The 23,272-nt window shown below is 33.5% G+C and overlaps 1 protein-coding gene across 4 annotated transcripts in view; it reads right to left on the reverse strand.

The window, feature by feature from the left end:
• Positions 1–23,272, reverse strand: part of FSTL5 (follistatin like 5) — a 715,161-nt gene that overhangs the window by 451,982 nt on the left and 239,907 nt on the right. For all 4 annotated transcript variants that reach the window (XM_044767022.2, XM_070505002.1, XM_044767023.2 and 1 more), the window contains exon 4: positions 18,591–18,839. In XM_044767022.2, the coding sequence (XP_044622957.2) occupies positions 18,591–18,839 (249 nt within the window). The remainder of the gene's footprint in view (positions 1–18,590; positions 18,840–23,272) is intronic.

Raw genomic sequence — 23,272 nt, forward strand, 5'->3', positions numbered from 1 at the left:
CTAAACTTGAATATCACAGTGATTCTCTTTATTTTTCTTCACCTTCAATGAATTTGTGTCGTCTTAGCTAAAGTGAAGATAAAAAGATTCATGTATAAAGTTTTTCTTTTTTTAAATAATTTCCAGAAGACTGTAAGTTTTGTGGATATACTCAATCCTTTCTACTTTCATATCTGCTGTCTTGCATTTTGCTAACTTGTCCACCAGTGTCAAGATTTTGTTAATTGCTTTCATATGTTTGAACGGTGAGGTCTAATTAATCAGTAAGGCCGGCTACTCATCCTAGCAGGAACTAACAGTAAACTATATTAAACGTTGTTTAGGAATTTTTTTGATATTTTTAAATAGCTGTTATTCCTACAGAATATCAAATCCCAAGCTCTAACATTTTTTTCATCTAGTTAATCATTTTTCTTCTTTTGATCAGGTTATTAAGTCTTAAATTTCTCTCCTCATTTTATGTTCCATCACTTTTCACAAATTTTAAAAGACTATCGATGTCACTGGGCCCAAGTGTTCTATCCAAACATAATTTTCACTTACTTCTGGCATAAAGAGATAATTTTAAAACCTTCATTTTCTAGATTCCTCAAAAACCATTACACCTTACTCTCATTAAAATAAAATCATGGGGCCGGCTCCGTGGCAGAGTGGTTAAGTTCGCGCACTCCTCTGCGGAGGCCCAGGGTTCAGATCCTGGGTGCGGACATGGCACCGTTCGTCAGGCCACGTTGAGGCAGCGTCCCACATCCCACAACTAGAAGGACGTGCAACTAGGATATACAACTGTGTACAGGGGGGTTTGGGGAGATAAGATTGGCAACAGTTGTTAGCCCAGGTGCCAATCTTTAAAAAAAAATAAAAATTAAAAAAATAAAATGAGAAGCACTTTTTTTCATTCATTTCTTCAAGTATTACTGCATGAAGCCACCTTTTCATTTTTTTAACCACCTTCTCCATTTTAGGTATAGCTTATTAAAACCTCATCACAACTATTAGAATTTTAGTAAAATGTGTTTTTTAACAATTTCAGTTATACAACATGAATCTTAGGTATAATACCTCAAGACTTTTTTTAAATTCTTATCAAAAACTAGATAGCTCAATTATAGGAATCACATTAGATTTTTCCCCAAGCTGGACATCAGTGTTTTACTGAGGTTGATGGAGCGTTTTTTGGTGTTTAGTTACAGGCAGTAAGTCCCTCTTGGGGAAACAGTGTGTGGATCTTTCCAAAGTGTATTTAATCTTTTTTCTCCAAAAGCACAAAATGCATTGATCAATCACTAAAGAAATTAAGATACTACATGTCCTTGGCCACCCAAACCCTTCCTGTGTGACTCTGGACCCCTCATTTATCTTCTACTTCTTCAGTCCTTTCTTTGCTCATGTGAAGATAGTGGAAGGTGAAAGGCAAAGTTATGACAGTGAGAGAAAGAGTATTACCAGACAAACTCAAGAGCCAAATTAATCGTGAAAAAAATCAGGAAAAAGAAAAAAAATTGTCTATCCTAAGTCGAATTTGAATAGTCCTCTATGGAAAAAAAATCACCAATTTTTTTCTGTGAGCTCAGATTCTAAACATTAACGAATAAGTTTTTCTCAACTTTCTTTAGGAGTTCCAGATCTGTTAACTCAGAGATTCACAAGCAAACAAAATTCTTATGAATTCTGTCACTTCCAAACTCACAGGACTTGGCACTTAAATATCAATCTTAGCATGAAACTTCAGGTGCACAACATGAATGTGATGATTTTATTCTTAAAACTCAGTTAAGGATTCAAGAGGATCATTTCTAAAAGTGGCTCACAATTTAATTTATTCTAGTGCTTTAGGATTTGATAATCAGAAATAGAAAGTTTATTTTCTCAAAATTCAACCCATTATTAATCAGTGTAAGAGCTAATTATTTAAAGTATTCCATTCATTTTTTTCTCAGGAGAAGAAAATTTATTACTGAAGCTCTATTTTATTCTAAGTAGTTTATGCAAAGCAATGCTGATAGTGTTCAATTTATATAAAATTCCTTTTTTTTAAAGGAGTAAAGGCATGTTTGGTATTGAGCAAAAACTCAGACCATAAAAGATGCTTATATCCTAATCTTAGAAAAGCAAAAACCACAAAAAAACTCACAAAATACACACACATTTTTAACCAATAAAGAAAAGAGGTTAAGAGTAATAATGATTTGACTACTAATATCAAGATTAATATATCTATTCTTTTGTTATTTTACGTTAAAATCTCTGGATCCTCAGTCAGTCTAATATTGAGGCATATCAATATAATACGAATTCCTGTCTTTAAAAACAAATTATGGTTTTATTGTTATAATCTGGGAAAATAAAGATTAATAATATTACTATAAATGTTAAAGTTTCATATAAATGTATGTACATATGTACATATATTACTATTTTAAAATTTATATTTATGCATCACTTAATCCTTGCCTACTATTACGAATTTATTATATGCCTATCACAGTGATGGACAGTTGGGTGACATTATGGTTTAACAAAACTGATATAAAAATTACTTTATATTAAAATAAACTAGGAAAAAATATAATTTTGCCAAATAATTTTCACTTCATAGATATTTTTCATGTTACACCTCTTTTAAATTTTTAAAAATGATTTACTTTATATACAATTGTCATAGACAATTGTGGTGGACAATAAAACATATCTGCAATGCAACTTCATGTGTACTAGGTGGCGCTTACTCAGAAATAACTGAACTTTGTGTGTTTACCTAGAGATCTTAGTACCACATCACAGACATGCTGAGTGGAGGAAAGAGTCCCTTGGATGTCCTCTTTTTATTACATGGATATAAAGCAAATGAACCACATTTATTTTGAAAGAGGTCTCTGATCAAAGTTTGTGAATACATATGGCTTAGATAAAGAAAAATCCAACAAAACACTGTTTCTTCTGTTGATGTGAAGACTCTGGGGATGCACAGGTAGATATGAATATAGAACCTTTGCCATTGATATGCACCGAGATTCAAAATGCAACCATCAGAAGAGAAGGGGGAATGGATGGGTTTGTGAGAGAGGCTTTCTTCTACCTAGAATATGACTGAGATTGGAAGCTTCTAGAGGACTCACCTTTGGACAGCAATGTTTTAACCCATGGTTTTGGCATTGAACTGTAAAGTTAGAGCCCAACATATTCAAACCCATGAGAAGTTCAAAGAGTCAAAACCTCCAAACTCCTGAGTCAACATAAAAGACACAGATTTCATGATAGAAGAATGGAAATGAGAGTCCAAAAGAAAAGACATCTCTAAGTGCCCCGAGAAAATGACAAGGAACCAGCCAAATTCTATGCAGGCTCACTGATATCAGTAATAACCATCATTTCAATCTTCATTACTAGTTGTCAGGTGCTAGATGAAGTAAAGATGCCCTAATATCCAGAAGTAGAAAAAATGACAACAGCAGGGTGACAAAGACAAAGGAATTCAGGCTAAATTCCTTGATGAAAATAAGATGAATTTTTGAAATAGCTAAAGGTCCAGCTCAAATTGATCCATTCACTCTGGTTTGATTGGAAATAAGCTTGGAACAGAGACTGCTTTTTATGCACCTAACAGTTTGGTCTTCTTGAGATTTTTTTTAAGAAACAGAGTCAGGAGATTAGGTCATAAATGGGGTTTGATGCCTTGGTCTCTTCCAAAAGCCAGAGCGTAATGATGTATTTCTGTCAGGGCCACTACTTTCAAGTCTGAAAGAGCAATGGAATGGTCCATGTGGGGCGAGTAGAGTGGGGGGACGGGGGAGGGCGAAAAGAAGCTTTGCCTCTGAGCAACAAACCATTTCTGTATCTTCAAGTAAATTTTCTAAATATTTGGAATGAGCTGGAATCAAATACAGCAACCTTCTTCTCACTACTGCTTGTAAGATAAAGTTTGCATGCCTACGTAAGATTTTTACTTATTTATTTATTCATGTATTGTAGTATTCTGATATTGAAATAATTAGAATTGCATAGAAAGGGCAGGCATCATCTTTCATAAATTTATAGATATGTTTAAGTGAAACTCACTTAAACGTTGCTGCTTCCAGGAGACGCAGAAACGACAAATTTATACAAGAGTTGCTGTGCATGTTTACTATGGAATTAATGAACAAAGCTGTTGCTGTCATATACTAGCTGTTTCAGAACTATGGAGATTGTGCCAACGTGTCATGTAAATGTTTCCACTTGTTAAAATTTTTAAAGGCCAAAACATGTGTTATATTATTCAAGCATATTTTTTCCCCAGGATTTGAAAGTAATTTTGACATAAATTTAATTAAACCCCAAAATTCCACTCTTATGTTTTGTAGACTGTCATCACAGCTAAATGCCATAGTTATTATTCTGAATACGGGAAAACACGCCCCATACCAAGCTACACGTTCTTTTCTATTTCAATAAAAGTGCAGTTGATGTGCACCTATTAGAATTTTTCAAGTGAAATTTGATAAGCAGTTTTATTGTCCTACATAATTAATTTAAAGCATGTATCTGTTTTGAAGATAAGTAAATGTGGGGATACACAAATTAAATTATGGACTTTGATAAGGCATGAAAACTCTACCTCGAAGCTGGAGCTCCAATGTTAATATTCGGTGGATGTTTGGGAGCAGATGAATGTCCAATGACTAGATAGAGATCACACAAATGAGCAGTTTCAAAATTCCTTCTCGGGGCTGGCCTAGTGCAGTGTTTAAGTTCTCATGTTCTGCTTCAGTGGCCCAGGGTTCGCTGGTTGGGATCCCACATGCGGACCTACACACCGATTCTCAAGCCATGCAGTGGCAGGCATCTCACATATAAAAGTAGAGAAAGATGCGCATGGATGTTAGTTCAGGGCCAGTCTTCCTCAGCAAAAAGAGGAGGATTGGCGGCAGATGTTAGCTCAGGGCTAATCCTCCTCCTCCTCCAAAAAAAAGTCTTTCTCTTCCTTATAATATTCACTTGGGCAAATATGTCATGCACTACATACATGGCTTTAGGTTCTCTGGGTTTTTATATGAATGCACTAGCTTCAGCCTACACTACATCACCATACCCTTACTGATACCATCACTTACCTGAAAGTCAATTAAATGACTAGCATCTCCTCGATTGTTAATGTGAACTTACTTAGTAAGTTTGAAGATGTGAATTCTTATAAAGAAACACTGCTTGTTTATTAAAACAATATGCAGTGCGTTTCAAAGCTACTGGAGTTAAAATGCATGATGAGAAGATAAAATTAGTTCTACACTCATACTTTGTGAGTTCTAACTTCCCCTGGTTGTTTGCTTATTTTGTCTCATTTCCTGCCGAATATGATTCCCAGGGATCCTTGCTCTCCTCTTTCAATTTGGATCTCATACTAAGTAATAATAAGCTGCCAAGACTAAAAACTAAATGTCCATAAATAACGATTGGTTGTAATGCAGCACATATACACTTTGGGAAAAAAATGTTTCACTTAAGGAATGGTAGATAGGTTTGGTTCGACATAGAAAGATTTTAATGTACCTGAATATCAGATGCAGATACTACTCTAACCAAATATCATGAGATTTTCCAGGAATGAGGAAAAACATCCATTAGTCATGAATTGGTTGGTCTAGCCACTCATCTCCACCTGACTGGTAAAAGTAAGAACTGTGTCATCTCCATATTTGGAAAGAGTTTTAAGAATGAGTTGGCCACAAGATTGTGTCAATAAATAATCATCAGTCAAGTTAAAAAAATAATATTTGGGGCCCAACCCGATATCTGAATGGTTAAAGTTCTGTGCTCTCTGCTTCAGCAGCCCAGGTTTGCAGGCTCAGATCCTGGGTGCAGCCCTGCTCCACTCACCAGCCATGCTGTGCAGGTGTCCCACATACAAAAAAATAGAGGAAGGTTGGCACAGATGTTAGCTCAGGGCTAATTTTCTTCAAGCAAAATAAAGAGGAGGATTGACAATGGATGTTAGCTCAGGGCAATTTTCCTCAGCAAAAAATAACAATAATAATAATAATAATAATAATACTATTTGTTCATACATACCTATCCATGGTATACATATACATACATTCTATTTCTATAGATTTTACATCAATTATTATTTGAAGCCTTTTGACAAGCATGTAACATTTGGAGCATTTATAAAATCAATCAGGCATATATAATATTGTTCCTTTCAATTAATTTTACTAATGTTCAATTAGATTCATCAAATGCTCATGTATCTTTCACAATTTTATTAGTATTTTCTTCATTTGTTAGGAAAAGAAATTGTTTTAAAAAATGAAGTAAATGCCAACTACCCTGGAGTCACCCACATTAAGTCAATCTATATTCCAAGATGATTGGGAGTCAGATTGAGTAAAACATATAAAATAAATGGAATATATTTAAATGTAAAAATATTAGATAGAAAATGTTTGAATTGCCTCAAACTTTCAGATAATTTGCTTAACCAAATAAAGCAGTTTCATTTGTCAAAGTGAAACATCAGCATAATGGCTATTCTCAATAACATTGACTTACAGCTTGCCTGTAGAATTAATAATAGAGTGGCATTATGTTCGATATGTGTCAAGATAATTGCCCATCTCCACTCTGTTTTGGAGAGTTATCTCCCAATTGTCCTTTTTTTCCTAAATAAAAGTTTTTGTGTAACTTGTCCCCATGTCAATCATGATGACTGCTAATTGATCAGAGAGATGGATATCTATTGAAATAAAACAGCTACAGTAGGCCTACATGCTTTCCAAATACCTTGGAAATGAAGGACCTGGCTAACTAGTCTAAACAGATTTCATTACTGGCAATTTTAACCAAGAGGCACAAATGTAAACTAAATGCTAGCATTAGGAAGTTAAGCTAAAATATGTAGTACAGTATCCAGGATGTAGAGATGGTTAGGGAATGCATTTTGGTCTATACACAAGTGAGGAAAAGATATCCACCAGGAGATCTGAGGATAATAGATCAGTTACACATGATTAAGCAGAGATAGCATAATCATACTGCACTTGAGAGAGATGGAAAATATGACTTTGGACTCTTTCTTCATCTACGCCTTTCCTGGAAAAACAGAAATCTTGGTTAAACCCAACTCTTCATCTTCTCAAAGCTTTAATCTAAGCAGCTGACCATATTTGTAGAACAATACACTGCCACGAAAGATTGCTCTCACTTTATGAGCAGAGATATCACATGGTTCATCAGCACTGTTGTAAACCCAACTATATTCTCCTAGTCTTTTCTCCCTGTCTCCTTGTTGATTGTTTCACATTTTTCCTTTGTTCTTCTCAAACGTTCAAAACCTTCTGTCACTTTCAACTGATGCTTCATTTCTTATTTCATTAAGAAAATATAAGCAACCAGATAAGAATAACACAATTTTATACCATGAAATATGTCCAGGTATCTACACCTGAAAGCTCCTATTTTTTCTTTTCTTCTGTTTAATGGATGAAGAATCCATGTTCTCATCTAAAGCCAAATCTGCCCTTTGTGCATTGGATCCCATTCTCTCTAGCCTGTCCAAAGTTTCTGCTCTAGCAATTCCCTCCTCTTTCTCTTGTGCTATAATTTTTCCCTTCTTTGTTTCATTATCCTTATCCAAATGTTTCCCTCTTGATCAAAAAAATATGTATATGTATATCTCCTCCTCTTTAGAGAAACACTCTTCCAATGAGCTCTCTATGCTTGCTCTTTCACTGCCTCAGCAACGATTTTCTGTTTTCAACTCTTACCAAAGTCAACCATGACCATAGTCTTTCCAAATCAATAGTCAATACCCAATCCTCATCCTACTTGATCTCAGCAACATTTAAGTCAGCTCATCATTCTGGCCTCCATGAAAAACTTTGCTGTTTACCTTCCCTCTCTGGTATCTTCCCTCTCTGGCTTTTCCTCATATACTACTGGTGGCTATGTATCTGTCTCCTTTGCTTGCTCTTCCTCCCCTCCCTGACCGCAGAAGGTTAAAGTACAACAGAATTCTCTGCTCAGCTCTCTATGCTTCCCAATGTACACTCACACTTTAGTTTATCTCAACTGTAGAGTCCTTTGGTCTTCTTGTCTCTTTATTTATATACTTGTAACTCCTAACTGTGTGTCTCCTGCTCCAAACTCTCCCTTGATTTCCAGACTCATATCCAACTGCATAAATGGCATTTTCCCTTGCTTGTCTGCAAGAGATTCAAATTTAACTAGTCTTAAATGTGCACATGTGTGTGTGTATCTTTTTCTCACATACACTTCCAAATTTGACTCCCTGAATGTTTCACATTTCAGTAAACAACTCCTCAAGTCATTTCTTTGCATAGCTTATTTCTTTAATTTCCACAGTAAATTTTGTCAGACAGTCTGACAATTTTTACCACTGGCATTTTTGTTGATTCAACCATCATCTCTATCTCTCTTTAGGGCAACTACAATGAGGTCACCCCTTTCACCATCCTGCCTCCTGTGTTCTTCTCTGGTAACCACCAATCTAATCTCTGTATGTATGTGTTTGTTTGTTGTTGTGGTTGATTTTATCATCTGTTTTTGAGGAAGATAATGTGGTATTTGACTTTCTTGCTCTGACTTATTTTGCTTAGAATAATAACCTCAAGGTCCCCCCATGTAGTGGCAAATGGCAAAATTTCATCATTTTTATGGTCGAATAGTATTCCATTGTGTACATATACCACATCTTCTTTATCATTCATCCTATCATGGGCACTTAGGTTGTTTCCCAGTCTTGGCTATTGTGAATAATGCTGCAATGAACATAGGGATGCATGTATCTTTATGCATTTGTGTTTTCATGTTCTTTGGATAAATACTCAGCAATGGATCAGCTGGATCATATGGTAATTCTATTTTTAATTTTTGAGGAATCTCCATACTGTTTTCTAAAGAGACAGCACCAGTTTGCATTTCCAGCAGCAGTGTATGAGTGTTCCCTTCTTTCCATGTTCTCCCCAACACTTGTTATTTCTTGTCTTGTTAATTATAGTCATTCTGACAGATGTGAAGTGATTGCTCATTGTAGTTTTTATTTCCATTTCCTTCATAATTAATGACGTTGAACGTCCTTTCATGTGTCTGTTGGCCATCTGTATACGTTCTTTGGAAAAATTTCTGTTCAGATCCTTAGCCCATTTTTTAACTGTGTCATTAGTTTTTTTGTTGTTGAGATGTACAAGTTATTCATATATTTTGGATATTAATCCCTTATCAGATATATTGCTTACAAATATCTTCTCCCAATTGTTAGGTTGTATTTTCATTTTGTCTATGGTTTCCATTGCTGTGCGGAAGCTTTTTACTTTGATGTAGTCCCATTTGTTTATTTCCTCTATTGTTTCCCTTGCCTGGTCAGACATGGTATTTGAAAATATGCTGCTAAGACCAATGGCAAAGAGCCTACTGCCTATGTTTTCTTCTAGAAGTTTCATGGTTTCAGGTCATACATCCATTTTGAGTTAATTTTTGTGTACGTTATAGGATAATGGTCTACTTCCATTCTTTGGCATGTGTCTGTCCAGTTTTCCTGTCTGTCCAGTTTTCCCAACGGCATTTATTGAAGAGACTCTCCTTTCTCCATTGTATGCACTTCACTTCTTTGTTGAAAATTAGCTGTCCATGGAAGTGTGGGTTTATTTCTGGGCGCAATTCTGCTCCATTGATCTATGTGTCTGTTTTGGTGCTGGTACCATGTGGTTTTGTAGTATATTTTGAAGTCAGAGACTGTGATACCTCCAGCTTTGTTCTTTTTTCTCAGGATTGTTAGGGCTATTCATGGTCTTTTGTTGTTCCACATAAATTGTAGGATTGCTTATTCTATTTCTGTAAAAAATGTCATTGGGACTTTGAGAAGGATTGCACTGAATCTGTAGATTGCTTTAGAAAATAAGGGCATTTTCACTAAGTTGAACGTTCCAATGCAAGAGCACAGAATTTCTTGCCATTTCTTTGTTTCTTCTTTGATTTCTTTCAACCATTTTTTATAATTTTCAGTGTACAAGAATTCATTTCTGTGTTTAAATTTATTCCTATGTATTTTTTTTTTTATTTTTGTGGCAATTGTAAATGGGATTCTATTCTTAATTTCTCTTTCTGATACTTCATTGCTAGTGTATGGAAAGACAACTGATTTTTGTGTTGATTTTGAATCCTGAAACTTTATTGTATTCATTTACTACTTCTAAAAGTTTTTTGGTGGATTCTTTAGGGGTTTCTATATATAAAATCATATCGTGTGCAAATAGTGAGAGTTTCACTTCATCCTTTCCAATTTATATCTCTTTTATTTCTTTTTCTTGCCTGGTTGCTCTGGCTAGGACTTCTAATACTATGTGAAATAAGAGTGGCAAAAGTGGGCATCCTTGTCTGGTTCCTGTTTTTAGAGGGATAGACTTCAGTTTTTCTCCACTGAGTATGATATTAGCTGTGTGTTTGTCATATAGAGACTTTATTATGTTGAGGTACATTGCTCCTATACTTATTTGATTCAGAGTTTTTACCATAAATGGATGCTGTATCTTGTCAAATGCTTTCTTTGCATCTATTGAGATGATCATGTGATTTTTAGTCTTCATTTTATTAATGTGGTGTGTCATGTTGAAAGATTTGTGGAGGTTGAACCATCCAAGAATTCCTGGAATAAATCCCACTTGATCATGGTGTATGATCTTTTTAATGTGTTGTTGTATTTGATTTGCTACTATTTTGTTGAGGATTTTTGCATTGATGTTCATCAGTGATATTGGCCTGTAATATTCTTTTTTTCGTGTTGTCCTTGCCTGGTTTTTGTATCAAGGTAATGTTGGCCTCGTTGAATGAGCTAGGAAGCTTCCCCTCCTCTTCAAATTTTTGGAATAATTTCAGAAGGATAGGTATTAAGACTTCTTTGAATGTTTGTTAGAATTCACCAGGGAAGCCATCTGGTCCTGGACTTTCATTTTTGGGGAGGTTTTTGATTACTGTTTTGATCTCCTTAGATTGGTCTATTCAATCCTCTATTTCTGCTTGATTCAGTTTTGGAAGGTTTTATCATTCTAAGAATTTATCCATTTCTTCTAAATTATCCAATTTCTTACTGTATAGTTTTTCATATTATTCTCTTACAATCTTTTGTATTTCTGAGTGTCCATTGTAACTTTTTATCTTTCATTTGTCATTTTATTTGAGCCTTTTCTCTTTTTTTGTTGGTGAATCTGGCAAAAAGTTTGTCAATTTTATTAATTCAAAGAACCAGCTCTTAATTTGTGTAAATATTTGCTATATCCATCTGGTCTAATGTGTCATTTAAGGGCAATGTTTCCTTATTGATCTTCTGTATGGATGATCTATCCATCTGTGTAAGTGGAGTGTTAAAGTCCCCTACTATTATTGTATTACTGTCTATTTTTCCTTTCATGTCTATTAATAGTTGTTTTATATATTTAGGTGCTCCTATGTTGGGTGCATAGCTATTTACAGGTGTTATATTCTCTTGTTGGATTGTTCCTTTTATCATTATGTAGTGCCTTTCTTTGTCTTTTGTCACAGTTTTTGTTTTAAAGTCTATTTTGTCTAATATAACTATTGCAGGAGGTAACTTTAGAAAGACATGGTACAAACCACTGGAAATTCAGATACTGATGACAGAAACATATAGAAACAAGCCCTTAAAGTGATTATCACATAAGGGAACATATGAAATGATTCACATCTACCTGAACACACATCACTCAATAGACTGAAGCTCTATTGTAAGCATGAAGTTGATAAATGATTTATAGCTAGATGATTTGGTATCTTAAACTAAAATCAAGCAGGTTGTATATTACTGCATCAAATTAACTTAAATATTTATTAATTGAAGATGTTTTTCATATTTTGCTTAACCAAGAGCAAAACAGCAACATTGTTAATTACCTATAACTTTCAATTATGCTGGAAAGTGCCAAATCTCCTTTAATGCAATTCTCTCCAAATATTTTTTCATGCAACTATCTGGATGATAACTACCTGCAATGTTTGTCAGTTTTTACACTTGGGTTTATATTTCTATCTTTAAGAAGTTTCCAAATCTTCTCTGAAATTTCCATAGGCACCTCTCAGAAAGGATTTTAAAAGTGAAATGTAAATCAGACTAATAGAGAAAATTTTTCTAATGCATTTTCTAGAAGATTTTATTCCCAATTACATATGCTGAGTGTAATCAATGGAAAGTTTTTCATCATCCTGTTTTTGCAAAGAAATAATACATAGGAAAAATCAGCTACATTGAAAAAGAATAGTTATAAAAAATGTTCTTCACTTTGTAAGTTTCAGAAATATCACATTCGACATTTGAAAGTAGGATACTGAGAAAATGAACATAAGTGAAGGTGCCAGTGAGAGGTAATGACCGATGCAATATTTAAATAGCCTCAAGATAGAAGAAAAATTATTTGAACTAATAAAATGTTCTTTTTTCTGTCACTATTGAATATTTTCTCATAACTATTAATGGAATATTCATACACTATGAAAAACATGAAATAAAATATTAAAGTAAAATATTTATTTTATAACTTGAAAGTGAAAAAAATCTTATAGCATGACAATGTACAGAAACAAGATAAGACTATCTATGTATTTGAGAGTTAAACTTAGCTTCTATATGTCACAAAAAGGGGAGAATTTGACAAAAATTAAACGCAATAAGAAATCCATTTAGCCTCTAACGTTCTTTTTGGGAGGGAGGGGAGTAAAATAACATTGTTACCAGTCCAATAGGTATTCTATTTGTAGTATAAGATAAGCAAAATCAGCCTATAAAAATCCATGAGAAAGACGACTATGAGATATTCAAATAATTAATGTTTCTAAACTCATTATTTACTTTTTCTTTAAGTAGTCTTATCTAAGGTAGAAAACTTACTACCATCAATTGATCACTTATAATGTGGAAAATTCAATTCTGTAATAATTTGACCAGAGTCTTTTGATGCAAGATTACAATCTAATGTAAACTGAGAAGAAAGTATGTGTGGCTTCAGAGACTCAAGTTTGAAAATTTACTGCAATCCAAAGTTCACAGTTATTAAAGTTCCAGTCTTAAACACAGTAATTATCTGTTACTGTGTTCTTCTATTGGGCCAAGAACTATGCTAAATGAATTACCATAGTGAGAAAGATTGTATTTATGTGATGTCAAATATTCACATGGAAATGTCTATTAAAAGTAAAATTTTACAATCATAGGCAAGTAAGATATTATGGTATTGTAGACATAAGCAGAAGTATTTGGGGCATACATGCACTAAAAGAGAAGCCAGAAGCCCTTGCTTCCCATCCCAGTAGCATTAACTTGCTGTGAGTGTTGGAAGGCCATTTAAAAAATCTTAGACTTGTTGCCTTTTCTGTAGTGCAATGACTTCTTCTTATGATAAATTAACAATATAATATTTGTTAAAGTGTTTTGAAACAAACAGTACCCAGTGCATTTTTATTATCAATAGCTCTCTCCCTCTCTCTTTCGCTTTCTGGTAATATTTTAGTGCATTTGTTGAGTAGTCCTAACATCTAAATCCCTCATTTTTGGATCATTTTTCATTTTATATGTAAAATCTATCTATCACATATCAACTATCTAACTATAAAGGGAAGGTAAACACAAACAATATGTAATATTTCAGAATCTTTTAAAGAGTTTTCAAAAATCAGGGGAAAACAAACATTTGGTATAACATTAATAACAAATAGTGCATGTATGAATGTACACATTACAATGACTCCAAAGCATGTTATGCAAGAGGTAATGCACAGGATTCTGTAGTTCACATTTTTATTAGAGAGAAGAATGGCAACAAAATGGTATTCTTAAATTTTATTAAATGCTAAATGCAAAATAAATGTTGAAAATGAAATACAACTCTGTTGATTTCCTGTCATCAAATTAAGAAAATTTTACTATGCATCTACTGAAATTTAGGAGATTAATAAAAGTGGTTTTGATGTTGCAGGTGCTGAATGTGATGAGAAGAACTGGAGCTTCTGAGTGTCAGAATTATGGCCTTGAGAGAGTTAATGACCACTTATAGCCATCCAAACTATCAATTTCACCACCAACTTGTAGTTCTATTTGGCTAATACTGACTAAAACAAAACAGAATGAACATCTGAGTATCATTCTTTAAAGTTTATATATTTGTCAAAATTACTGTTTTTCATGAAATGGCATGAAAGACTGTTTAAACATAAAATAGAAGCATTATAAAGGTGCTGTTTCAAAAACAGAAAAAAGCAATTGAAAAACACATGTGGATTAGCACATGGCATTTACTGATATATTTTAAAATATCATTAGCAGCCTAGTTTTCTAACCTAAGTTCTACAACTCCTGTCTTAAAAAAAAAAGTAAAAGAACCAATTAAAAATAGAATATGAATGCCTCTCTAGATTATACCAAAGAAAAAGAACACAATGTCAGATCTCATTCAAACAGCACACTCATAGCTGTAAAAACCATATTTTCCAAGTTGTTATTGTTTGTGATACTCATTTAAGCGCACAGAACATTTGCCTTTATGGCAGTTTTATTCTCAGCACAGTAAATGGCAAAAGGTTTTCTGTTCAATTGACTTTCTCATAAAAAGTTTAATTTCCTATTCATTTTGGCATGGCTTATATCTTGAGTTTCTTACTCCAGTTTCCATCTATACTCTGAGTAGGTAAATTCTGCTGTGTATGGCAGACTGACCTGTTGTCAAGGGTGAGAGGAAATTGTAATGTTACGAGTGAATTGCAGGAGTTAGAAAGCCCTTTACGGGTGGGAGCAGGGATGGAAAACTGACTTTAAGGCAAAACTGCCATCACAGTGAATAGGTAGAGATTACATATGTTAAAAAAAACCAAGACAACAGGCCCAAAATGGAATCACTTATGCTAAGCCCCATGCCATCAAATAAAGACTTAATTACAGTTTTGGCCCTCCTAGAGATGGAATCTTAAACCAGTCAATCAGGAATCACCTGATCAGAACAGTGAGCTATCTGCCTGATAGAACCCTGCCATCCCCTAAAGGAAAGTACCTTGCCTGAACCAATCTGCTTTTTGCTAGTGTAACGTTCTTGTCCCCTCTGCCTTCTGCCTATAAAAGTCTTTCATTTTGCACAGCTCTTTGGAGCTCTTTTCTAGCTGCTAGATTGGATGCTGCCTGACTCATGAACTGTTGAATAAAGCCAATAAGATCTTTAAAATGTTCTCAGTTGCATTTTGTTTTTAAATACATACAAAAATAGTAAGTTTTATGATTGTTAAGCATCATCAATAGTATTTGATAGCAATTAACAAATTCTACAATATTCTATATCCTATGATAGCCAGTTCCTGTGTTATCAGATAAATGTGAATAGAAATAAATCAGAAAATGTATGTTCTTAGATGTATTAAATGTTTTATCTATAGTTGCACAAATCATAAATTATTAAAGCAAATTCTTAGTAAATTCATATCTATATTTAAGAGTCAGTAATAGTAAATGCTGGACATACTACAGAGTTATTTAAATATTTAACACAAATGATAGAAAGAAGATATATAGATATAGTCATAGATATAGGTATATATAGATATAAGTATAGAGATATAAATATAGATATAGATGTTTTTAATTTGGACTCTAATCTTAATTTTGAAACAATGAATCAATATACATGATTGCACAAATGTAGTCTATTTTTAGTAAGTTTAAATATAAATGCCAAACATAAATCTGATAAATTCGGTACATGAAATAAATAGGACTTAGCATAAAGTTCATATAATTAATGAATCATGCAAATACTACTTTCTTTAAAATTGTTTTCAGTATTTGCTAATATTTTTCAAGTATTTTTTTTAAATTAAAGTCTTTTATTTTTAGATAATTGTAGAGTCATTTGCAGTTATAAGAAGTAATACAGAGAGATTCCACGTACCTTTTACCCAGTTTTTACCAGTGGTAACATTTTGCAAAACCGTAAGATAGTATCATAACCAGGATATCAACTTTGATACTGTCTACTGATTTTACTCAGATCGCCTGTTCTATTTGTATTCCTTTGTGTGTGGGGGTGTGTGTTTATTTCTATTCCGTTTTACTACATGCATAGGTCCCTGTATTCATCACCATAGCCAAGAAGATACAGAATACTTTTAAACTTAATTTTAAGGCACTAGTAATCTTTTAAAGCAGAAGTTAACAAACTTTTTTCTGGAAATATCCAGATAAAATATTTTTTAGACTTTGTAGGCCATATTATTTCTCTTGCAACTATTCAACTCTCCCTTTGTAGTGCAAAATCTCCCAAAGACAATTCCTAAACAAGAGTGTGGCTGTGTTCCAATAAAACTTTGTTTAAAAAAAAATGGGCTGTGACTGGATTTGCCGATAGGTTCTTGTATGTTGATTCCTATTCTGAGGTTTTCGTAATCCTCTCTTGTTAGATTTAAAAGTAATAAATCTTTTTTTCTAAGGAGGAAAACTCATTCCAGTATTTTGTTTTTACTTTTTTTATTTAAAATATCTAATTAAACATAAGTTCTTAGCAGTTTTTGAACCTAATATTTTGATTTGCTTCTTCCTTTGAGCCATTACTGGAAACAATGTAAATTGCTGAAATTTCGCAGAAAATGCAATTCACAATGACAAGAACTAATTTTAGCCATCACAACAACGTCAGGCCTTCAGCTATACAGAATCTTCTTTTATATCCCCAAACTCAGCCAATGGCACACAAATAAGACAGGCAACTTATTATTTTGTTCTATATTATTTACTTCCTTTCTGCTGAAATAAAGTCCTTTTATGAGTTATATATATATACAAGGCAAAACACCAAAACAAACAAACAGATGACCCACAAATTCTGAGACCTGGGAAATGTGCTAACTCTTGATAACTAACCCAGAGAACATAAACGGAATTTTAATACTATGCATAATGAGAAAGTATTCTGAAGCAATCACAGATCTACCAAATACCCTTAGTATAAGTCTGAAGGACGAGTTTTTCAAACCGTGGTTTTATGAAGTAGCTCATAAGGAAGACAATATTCCTAGTATATCCAGTTCATCTATCTCTATATCGATTTACATATTGAGTTGCATTATGCCTAAACATCCGCAATGAAGCAGAATATTAAGTACACTACATGGTTTTTCTCACATGATATTTAATATATGTTTCCATATAGTCAATTGCTGGGTGTCAGCGGACAAAAGCTCACCTTGAGAATATGATTCGAAATTAATTTAACAGCATATTATTTACGTAGCTTTATGATGTTATGCATCAGTGGAGCAGTAAAATTTCCACTGTACTATCTCAGGTCAAAATGACAGAAAAAAATCCTCTTTTATGAGTTTTAAAGCACAATGTTAATAGAATCAATTTTAGCTATTTGTAAAATAGATTTGATAAAAGAGGGGCATAAACTGAGCTTGAAACCTGAGTAGCTGCTATTCTTTCTGTAAAAGACGAGACTCTAATATCATAAAATTCTCTGTATATGTATTCAAGGTGCACATGGTTCAATATGATAAGGAAACCATTCTTATAATTTCACTTCAATTACATCTAAGGGCTTCTAGTAGCCACAACGACTACAGAACATTGTGTCTTATATCATTTGGAAAACTCTGTGCACCAATTTTTACCATCTTGGAAATAATACTTTGTTTATTCTACCAGGTTTGAGAAAGGAAAATTTTTAGTCGTTTTACCTTAATTGTTGGGTGAGTGAAGTACATTATATTTCAGTCATAAATTTCAGCTAAGAATGAAAATATCAGACAAGTTTTTAAGTGTAAATATACCTCAGGAACATTCTAAGAAATAGAAATTTGATTCTGAGTTATAACTATTAATAAGCAAATATTCTCTCCAGTATAAATAAACAAAAAAATAAGTTTATAAATAAAATATGAGATTAAAGATGTGCGATGATTTGTTTATACAGCATGTTAAAATAATTTGTCAAACTAGTAATTCAGCAGTACTTTTCCATAAAGTGACCAATGATTTCCAGTTTCATTAAAGTAAATACTGATACTTTTAAATTTTAAATTATTGTCATCTCATATTTACTGAGCTTAGCCTGAGTTCTTCATAGTTATTTCAGTGGGCATTTATGCGTTCCATATAATTTGAATTTTGTGGTACAAACTGAACCCATCATTTTTAATCAGGAAGAAATGAGATGTTATCACAGCATGGCTTGGCATTCGCTATTCCCTCAATTCCACTCCAGGTGCTTTTCACTGGGTGGATTTGGCCTGTTGACTAAATTGGCCACTCTGTATCCCTAAGATAACTACCATGATTGGGAAGCCATATGGTGCAAGGCTGTAAGCTGTATTAAATGTGTAGTCATATTTTGGCCAGCTTTGTTCTCATAACTGAGATTCAGAATTGTATCCATGCAAATTTCTATACTCTTGCTACTTAGTGTTAAGCAAGCTCACAGTTTTTTCCTTTCCCTATTTAGACACTTGCTGATAAATAATCATGCTAAAATTTAAACTTAAAGGTACTAGTTGAAAAGATGAAAGAAAAAGAAGAGGGTGACACTTTAGGTTCCCCCTGCATTTACCTTTAAAGAAGCAATCTTCATTGTGAACAATGGTGATCTTTTGTTTTTTCAGGCAAGCGGCTCTGTGCACTTCACAGTGGTTTTCATAGAACTCTCCATCAGATCCACACACAGGTTTGTAGTGCCGTTTGCAAAGGTCCATGCAGGCACATTCTGCTTGCCCTGTCTCTCTGCTGATAACACAGTGCCTTCCCAAACCACAGTATTTATTTTCACAAGATCCCAAAGGGCCATCTTGAATCAGGAATCCTGGAGATAAAGAATAGAAAATCATTTGGATTCGTATGTACAAAGGATATGTGCATGTCAAACGAAAACAATATCAAAGAGAAATATAGTTTTATCAGGGTTCAATTGTTGTTCTCAGTGGAGAAAGCACTTGCATCAGAATCGGCAGATGAACTTTTTCACAGTGCCCTCAAGATTCTTCCCTTCTTCCCCTACTCTCCTTGAGCTCTCCCTCCCCAACAAGTATGAGTAGTGTGGTCCTTAAGGACAAGGTCTCTAAAGTTAAACTGCCTGAGTTCAAATCCTGGCTCTACTACTCATTAGCTTCACATCCTCGGATTAAATTACTTCTCTAGGCTAAGCTGCCCCTATTTGTAATATGAGAATAACAGTGTAGACCATCTCCTAGAGTTGTAGAAAATATTACATGTAGTAATCCACAGAAAGCACATCCTTGGCACATAGTAAATTTCAATAAATGTCAACATTTAAATTAACAGAATTCTGGATAAGAGAAAGGAAACGTATGCATATAAGGCAGGAAATAGGAAGAGATAGGAAAGAAAAGTAGTGCCTTGAAAACTTCTTGCTGGGTTTTGACAACTGATCCTTTCTTATTTTGACCTTTGTCACTTAACAATCGCTGATGCATTTCATGACTAAATTAGAAAATCATAAAGAATACAATTTTCTCGTTACTTATTGAGTCCGAAAACCTCCACTGGCATCAGAAAAGTGGTGGATCCAGCAGTCTTGCACTAAAACCAAACTAAACAACTGGAATCCCTATGCTTTTATAAGCAGATCTGTTTTACTAATTTTGAGAGTTTTATCTGATTGCAAAGTAAAAAATGGCAATAACCTGAATATGTATACATATGAGAGAGAAACGTAGATATAGGTCTATACACACATTCATATATATATATATAAACACATATAAACACACAGATATAATATGAATATACATATATATACATCCATATGTGTGTACGCATATTTTTAACATCAATGAGAACTATATATTGCAAAGAAAGAAAGATTTGAGAGGTTATAAACATAAATTACAGTAATTTTCTTAGATAATTAGCACATATTTCAGCTTGGTGGTTTAAAACCATCTCTCTACATGATGACATTGTAATGATTAAGAACATGGATTTTGATCCACAGTTTAAATCACAGCTCTACCAGTTGCAAACTTCAGAATCTTGAGTGGGTACTTAACACATCTCTAATTCAGTTTCTTCATCTGTGAAATAATAGCATATGCTCTATCTAGATTAAACGACTTGGCACATAAAAACCTCCGTTATTATTATTATTAATATCTTTTTACAAACTAAGTTTCATAAGGATAGACATGCAAATGAAAAAGTATTTAAAGAATCAGTTTTATTTGTTTGTTTGTTTGTTTTTGAGGAAGATTAGCCCTGAGCTAACTGCTGCCAATCCTCCTCTTTTTGCTGAGGAAGACTGGCCCTGAGCTAACATCTGTGCCCACCTTCCTCTACTTTATATGTGGGATGCCTACCACAGCATGGCTTGCCAAACAGTGCCATATCTGCACCCAGGATCTGAACTGGCGAACGCTGGGCTGCCAAAGCAGAACCTGCAAACTTAACCACTACGCCACCAGGCTGGCCCCTTTATTTGTTTTTTTAAGTGAAACCCATGTAACACTTTTATTTCCATATATATATGTACACACACACATATATGAATACATACATATTTCCAAATGGAGTTTAGCAAAATTAAAATTACAAAAAACCCCAACATTATCAAGGATATAATTTTAAAAACTAATATTTTTTGATAGTAATATAAATTGGAACAAATCCTCTTGAAAACAATTTTAAAATATTTGCACTTTTTGATATATTTCAATAGTTGTGAAAATACTCTATAAAATTTGAAATAAAAAATCATACACTTTATTGAATAAAGCTTCCCCATGTAGTGTTATTTTGAATAATTGATAATGAATGACTCACTGAAATATTTTAGTACATATTGGAAAATATATTTACTACAGTAGTTTGTGAAGTTTGGCATGCACTAGAATGGTCTAGAGAAGTTGATAAAACATATATTCTGCCTCTACTTAACCCTAGGGTTTCCTATTCAGTAAATCTGGGGTTCAGCCCAAAATTAGTATTTCTAAGTACCCAGGTGATGATGACACTGTTGTTTCTGGGATCACACTTTTCGGCCTTTGACTTAATGAATTTCTAATTAAAATAAACATAACGCAAAGAAAAAGATTAGGTAAACAATTATCAAATGCTCGTAAGTGGAAAAAATGAAGAGTTTATGCTACAATTAAAACCATATAAAATAATGCAAATATTTGGAAGAAACTAGTAAAAGATATGGAAAAACAAACACGATTGATTAGCTAGGTGGATACAACACTGGGCAAATTTTTCGACTTTTACATTATTGCTTTTTAATGTTCAGTGCAATACATTAAAACAGAAATTCCAAAATTATGTCAATTATAACTATAAACAATGACTGATTTCAATTTGGAAATTTTTTCCTTCATTATACCAGTACTTATGCAAATTGTTGATCTGCTATTTACAGGATCTAAAATTGGACTGTCATTATACCACAGGAATTTGACTCACATAGCTGTATTTTGCATAATTTTATTTCTTATATTTTTTCTATTTTCTTACTATCTGACTAACAAATAGTTTCTTGCTATCAAATAAAGAGCTCAAGATTTATCAAGAGTATTTTATTTATTTTGTATTATCAAAGAACCAGTTTAATGTTTATCACGAGAGTCTGATCATTTCACCTGTGAGTCACTCATTGAGGTGGCTAACTGAGCCAGTACAATTTCTTTTTGTGGGGAGGATTGTCCGCTGCCAAATGAGGTCATTTCTGACACATCTAGGTAGGTGAGTATGTGTCCCAGATTCTCTCCTCTTAAATTTCTCCTCTTAAAGCTTCTACTCCAGTTTAGAGATTTATATTAGGATATTGGCCATTTTGTAAAAGTTAATGAACTATTTTACACTAGCTAGAAGCTGTGTGTTGCATGTAGCTGCTACAATTAAAGGAAATTTAATTAATTCATATGCAATCCGAAAGAAAGCTCATATTATGTAAATGAATAGCTAGAACATATCCTTTCTGACAGTAATTATCCATGACTAATGCTGAACTTAAATTTCAGCTGAGATTAAATCAATTTAGTCTGATCAACATGTCAAAGATTTCTTTTAAGTACATTCAGTCAGATAACACACTAAATGAATTTTAATCAAGGACTTATATCTTGCTATCTCATAACTTAATAAAATAACATTAGCTCTCCAAAAAGTGCTGTACAGTTAACAAGTATGTCATTTTATAATTTCTATGCCTTTGGAGCTTTACAAAACTTACTCAAATACATTTAAAACAAACAAACAAAGCTGAAACATTAAAAGCTTAGAGATACCAAGTCATAAAGCAACATAGTTCTACATAATTCTAAAGATGGCATTTTCAGATTCTCAATCAAGATGCAATTGTCTTCAAGTGATTTATATAATATACACTTTATCCAACAGATCCTTAGTATAGAGTGGGTCTAAACTGAAATAAACTTTTGTAAAATCTAGTTAGTTTTTTGTGCAAAGTTCTAAATTAATTGCTATAGGATAGAAAGTACCGTCACTGACACATTTTCTAGTGGATGACCAAGGGCATAAGGCAGGATTGGAGAGTGCCGAAGTAGAGAGGCAAAGACTTAGGGGCACAAAAGAGAGTGAAATGGGTAATACCAGGTACGACCTCACAGACAATGTATCAGGCCACAGTACAGGTTATGTCTGAGGAGTGGGTCAGGAGTTCAGAAGGCTGAAACAGGGATAGACAGGGTAGGAAACAGACTGATGCTGCATTTAAAACAGTCACAGCAGAGGGAGGGAAGAACCAGATTTTGATGAGCTAACTATCTCTAAATATTATAGCAGAACATAAACATAATTGATTGAGTGCCAAGTTATTTGAGGTATTAAGTATTTCACAAAACTGTGTAATGTTAAAAGTACAAAAGATATGTATTATGTTAACTTTGACTTGTTAAAAAGAACAACAGGTTTTTGGTCAGAGAACAGGATGATAGTCTTTGCTTTTCTGTTATATATTTGTCTGACCTCAGTCAGGCTGTAACCTCTTTGGGCCTGATGTTCAAATGGTAAAAAAAGAGGGAACTCATAAACCATCTTTAGAGTTACTCTCATCAAACAATGCTTTTATTTAAGAATGCTTAGCCAAATACGGTTTCTAATAAAAGCTAGTGTCTGAAAAATATACTTAGTGAGCTTTCTCTAGAATGCTTAATATTTAAACTTCACCTGCATTAAATAATCATATACTCACAATTCTCTCATTTAAATCATATTTGCATACTCTAGAAATAGCCTCAGCTATCCAAAAATACAACATTA

The sequence above is a fragment of the Equus asinus genome, chromosome 3, assembly GCF_041296235.1.
Source record: "Equus asinus isolate D_3611 breed Donkey chromosome 3, EquAss-T2T_v2, whole genome shotgun sequence".
NCBI lineage: Eukaryota > Metazoa > Chordata > Mammalia > Perissodactyla > Equidae > Equus > Equus asinus.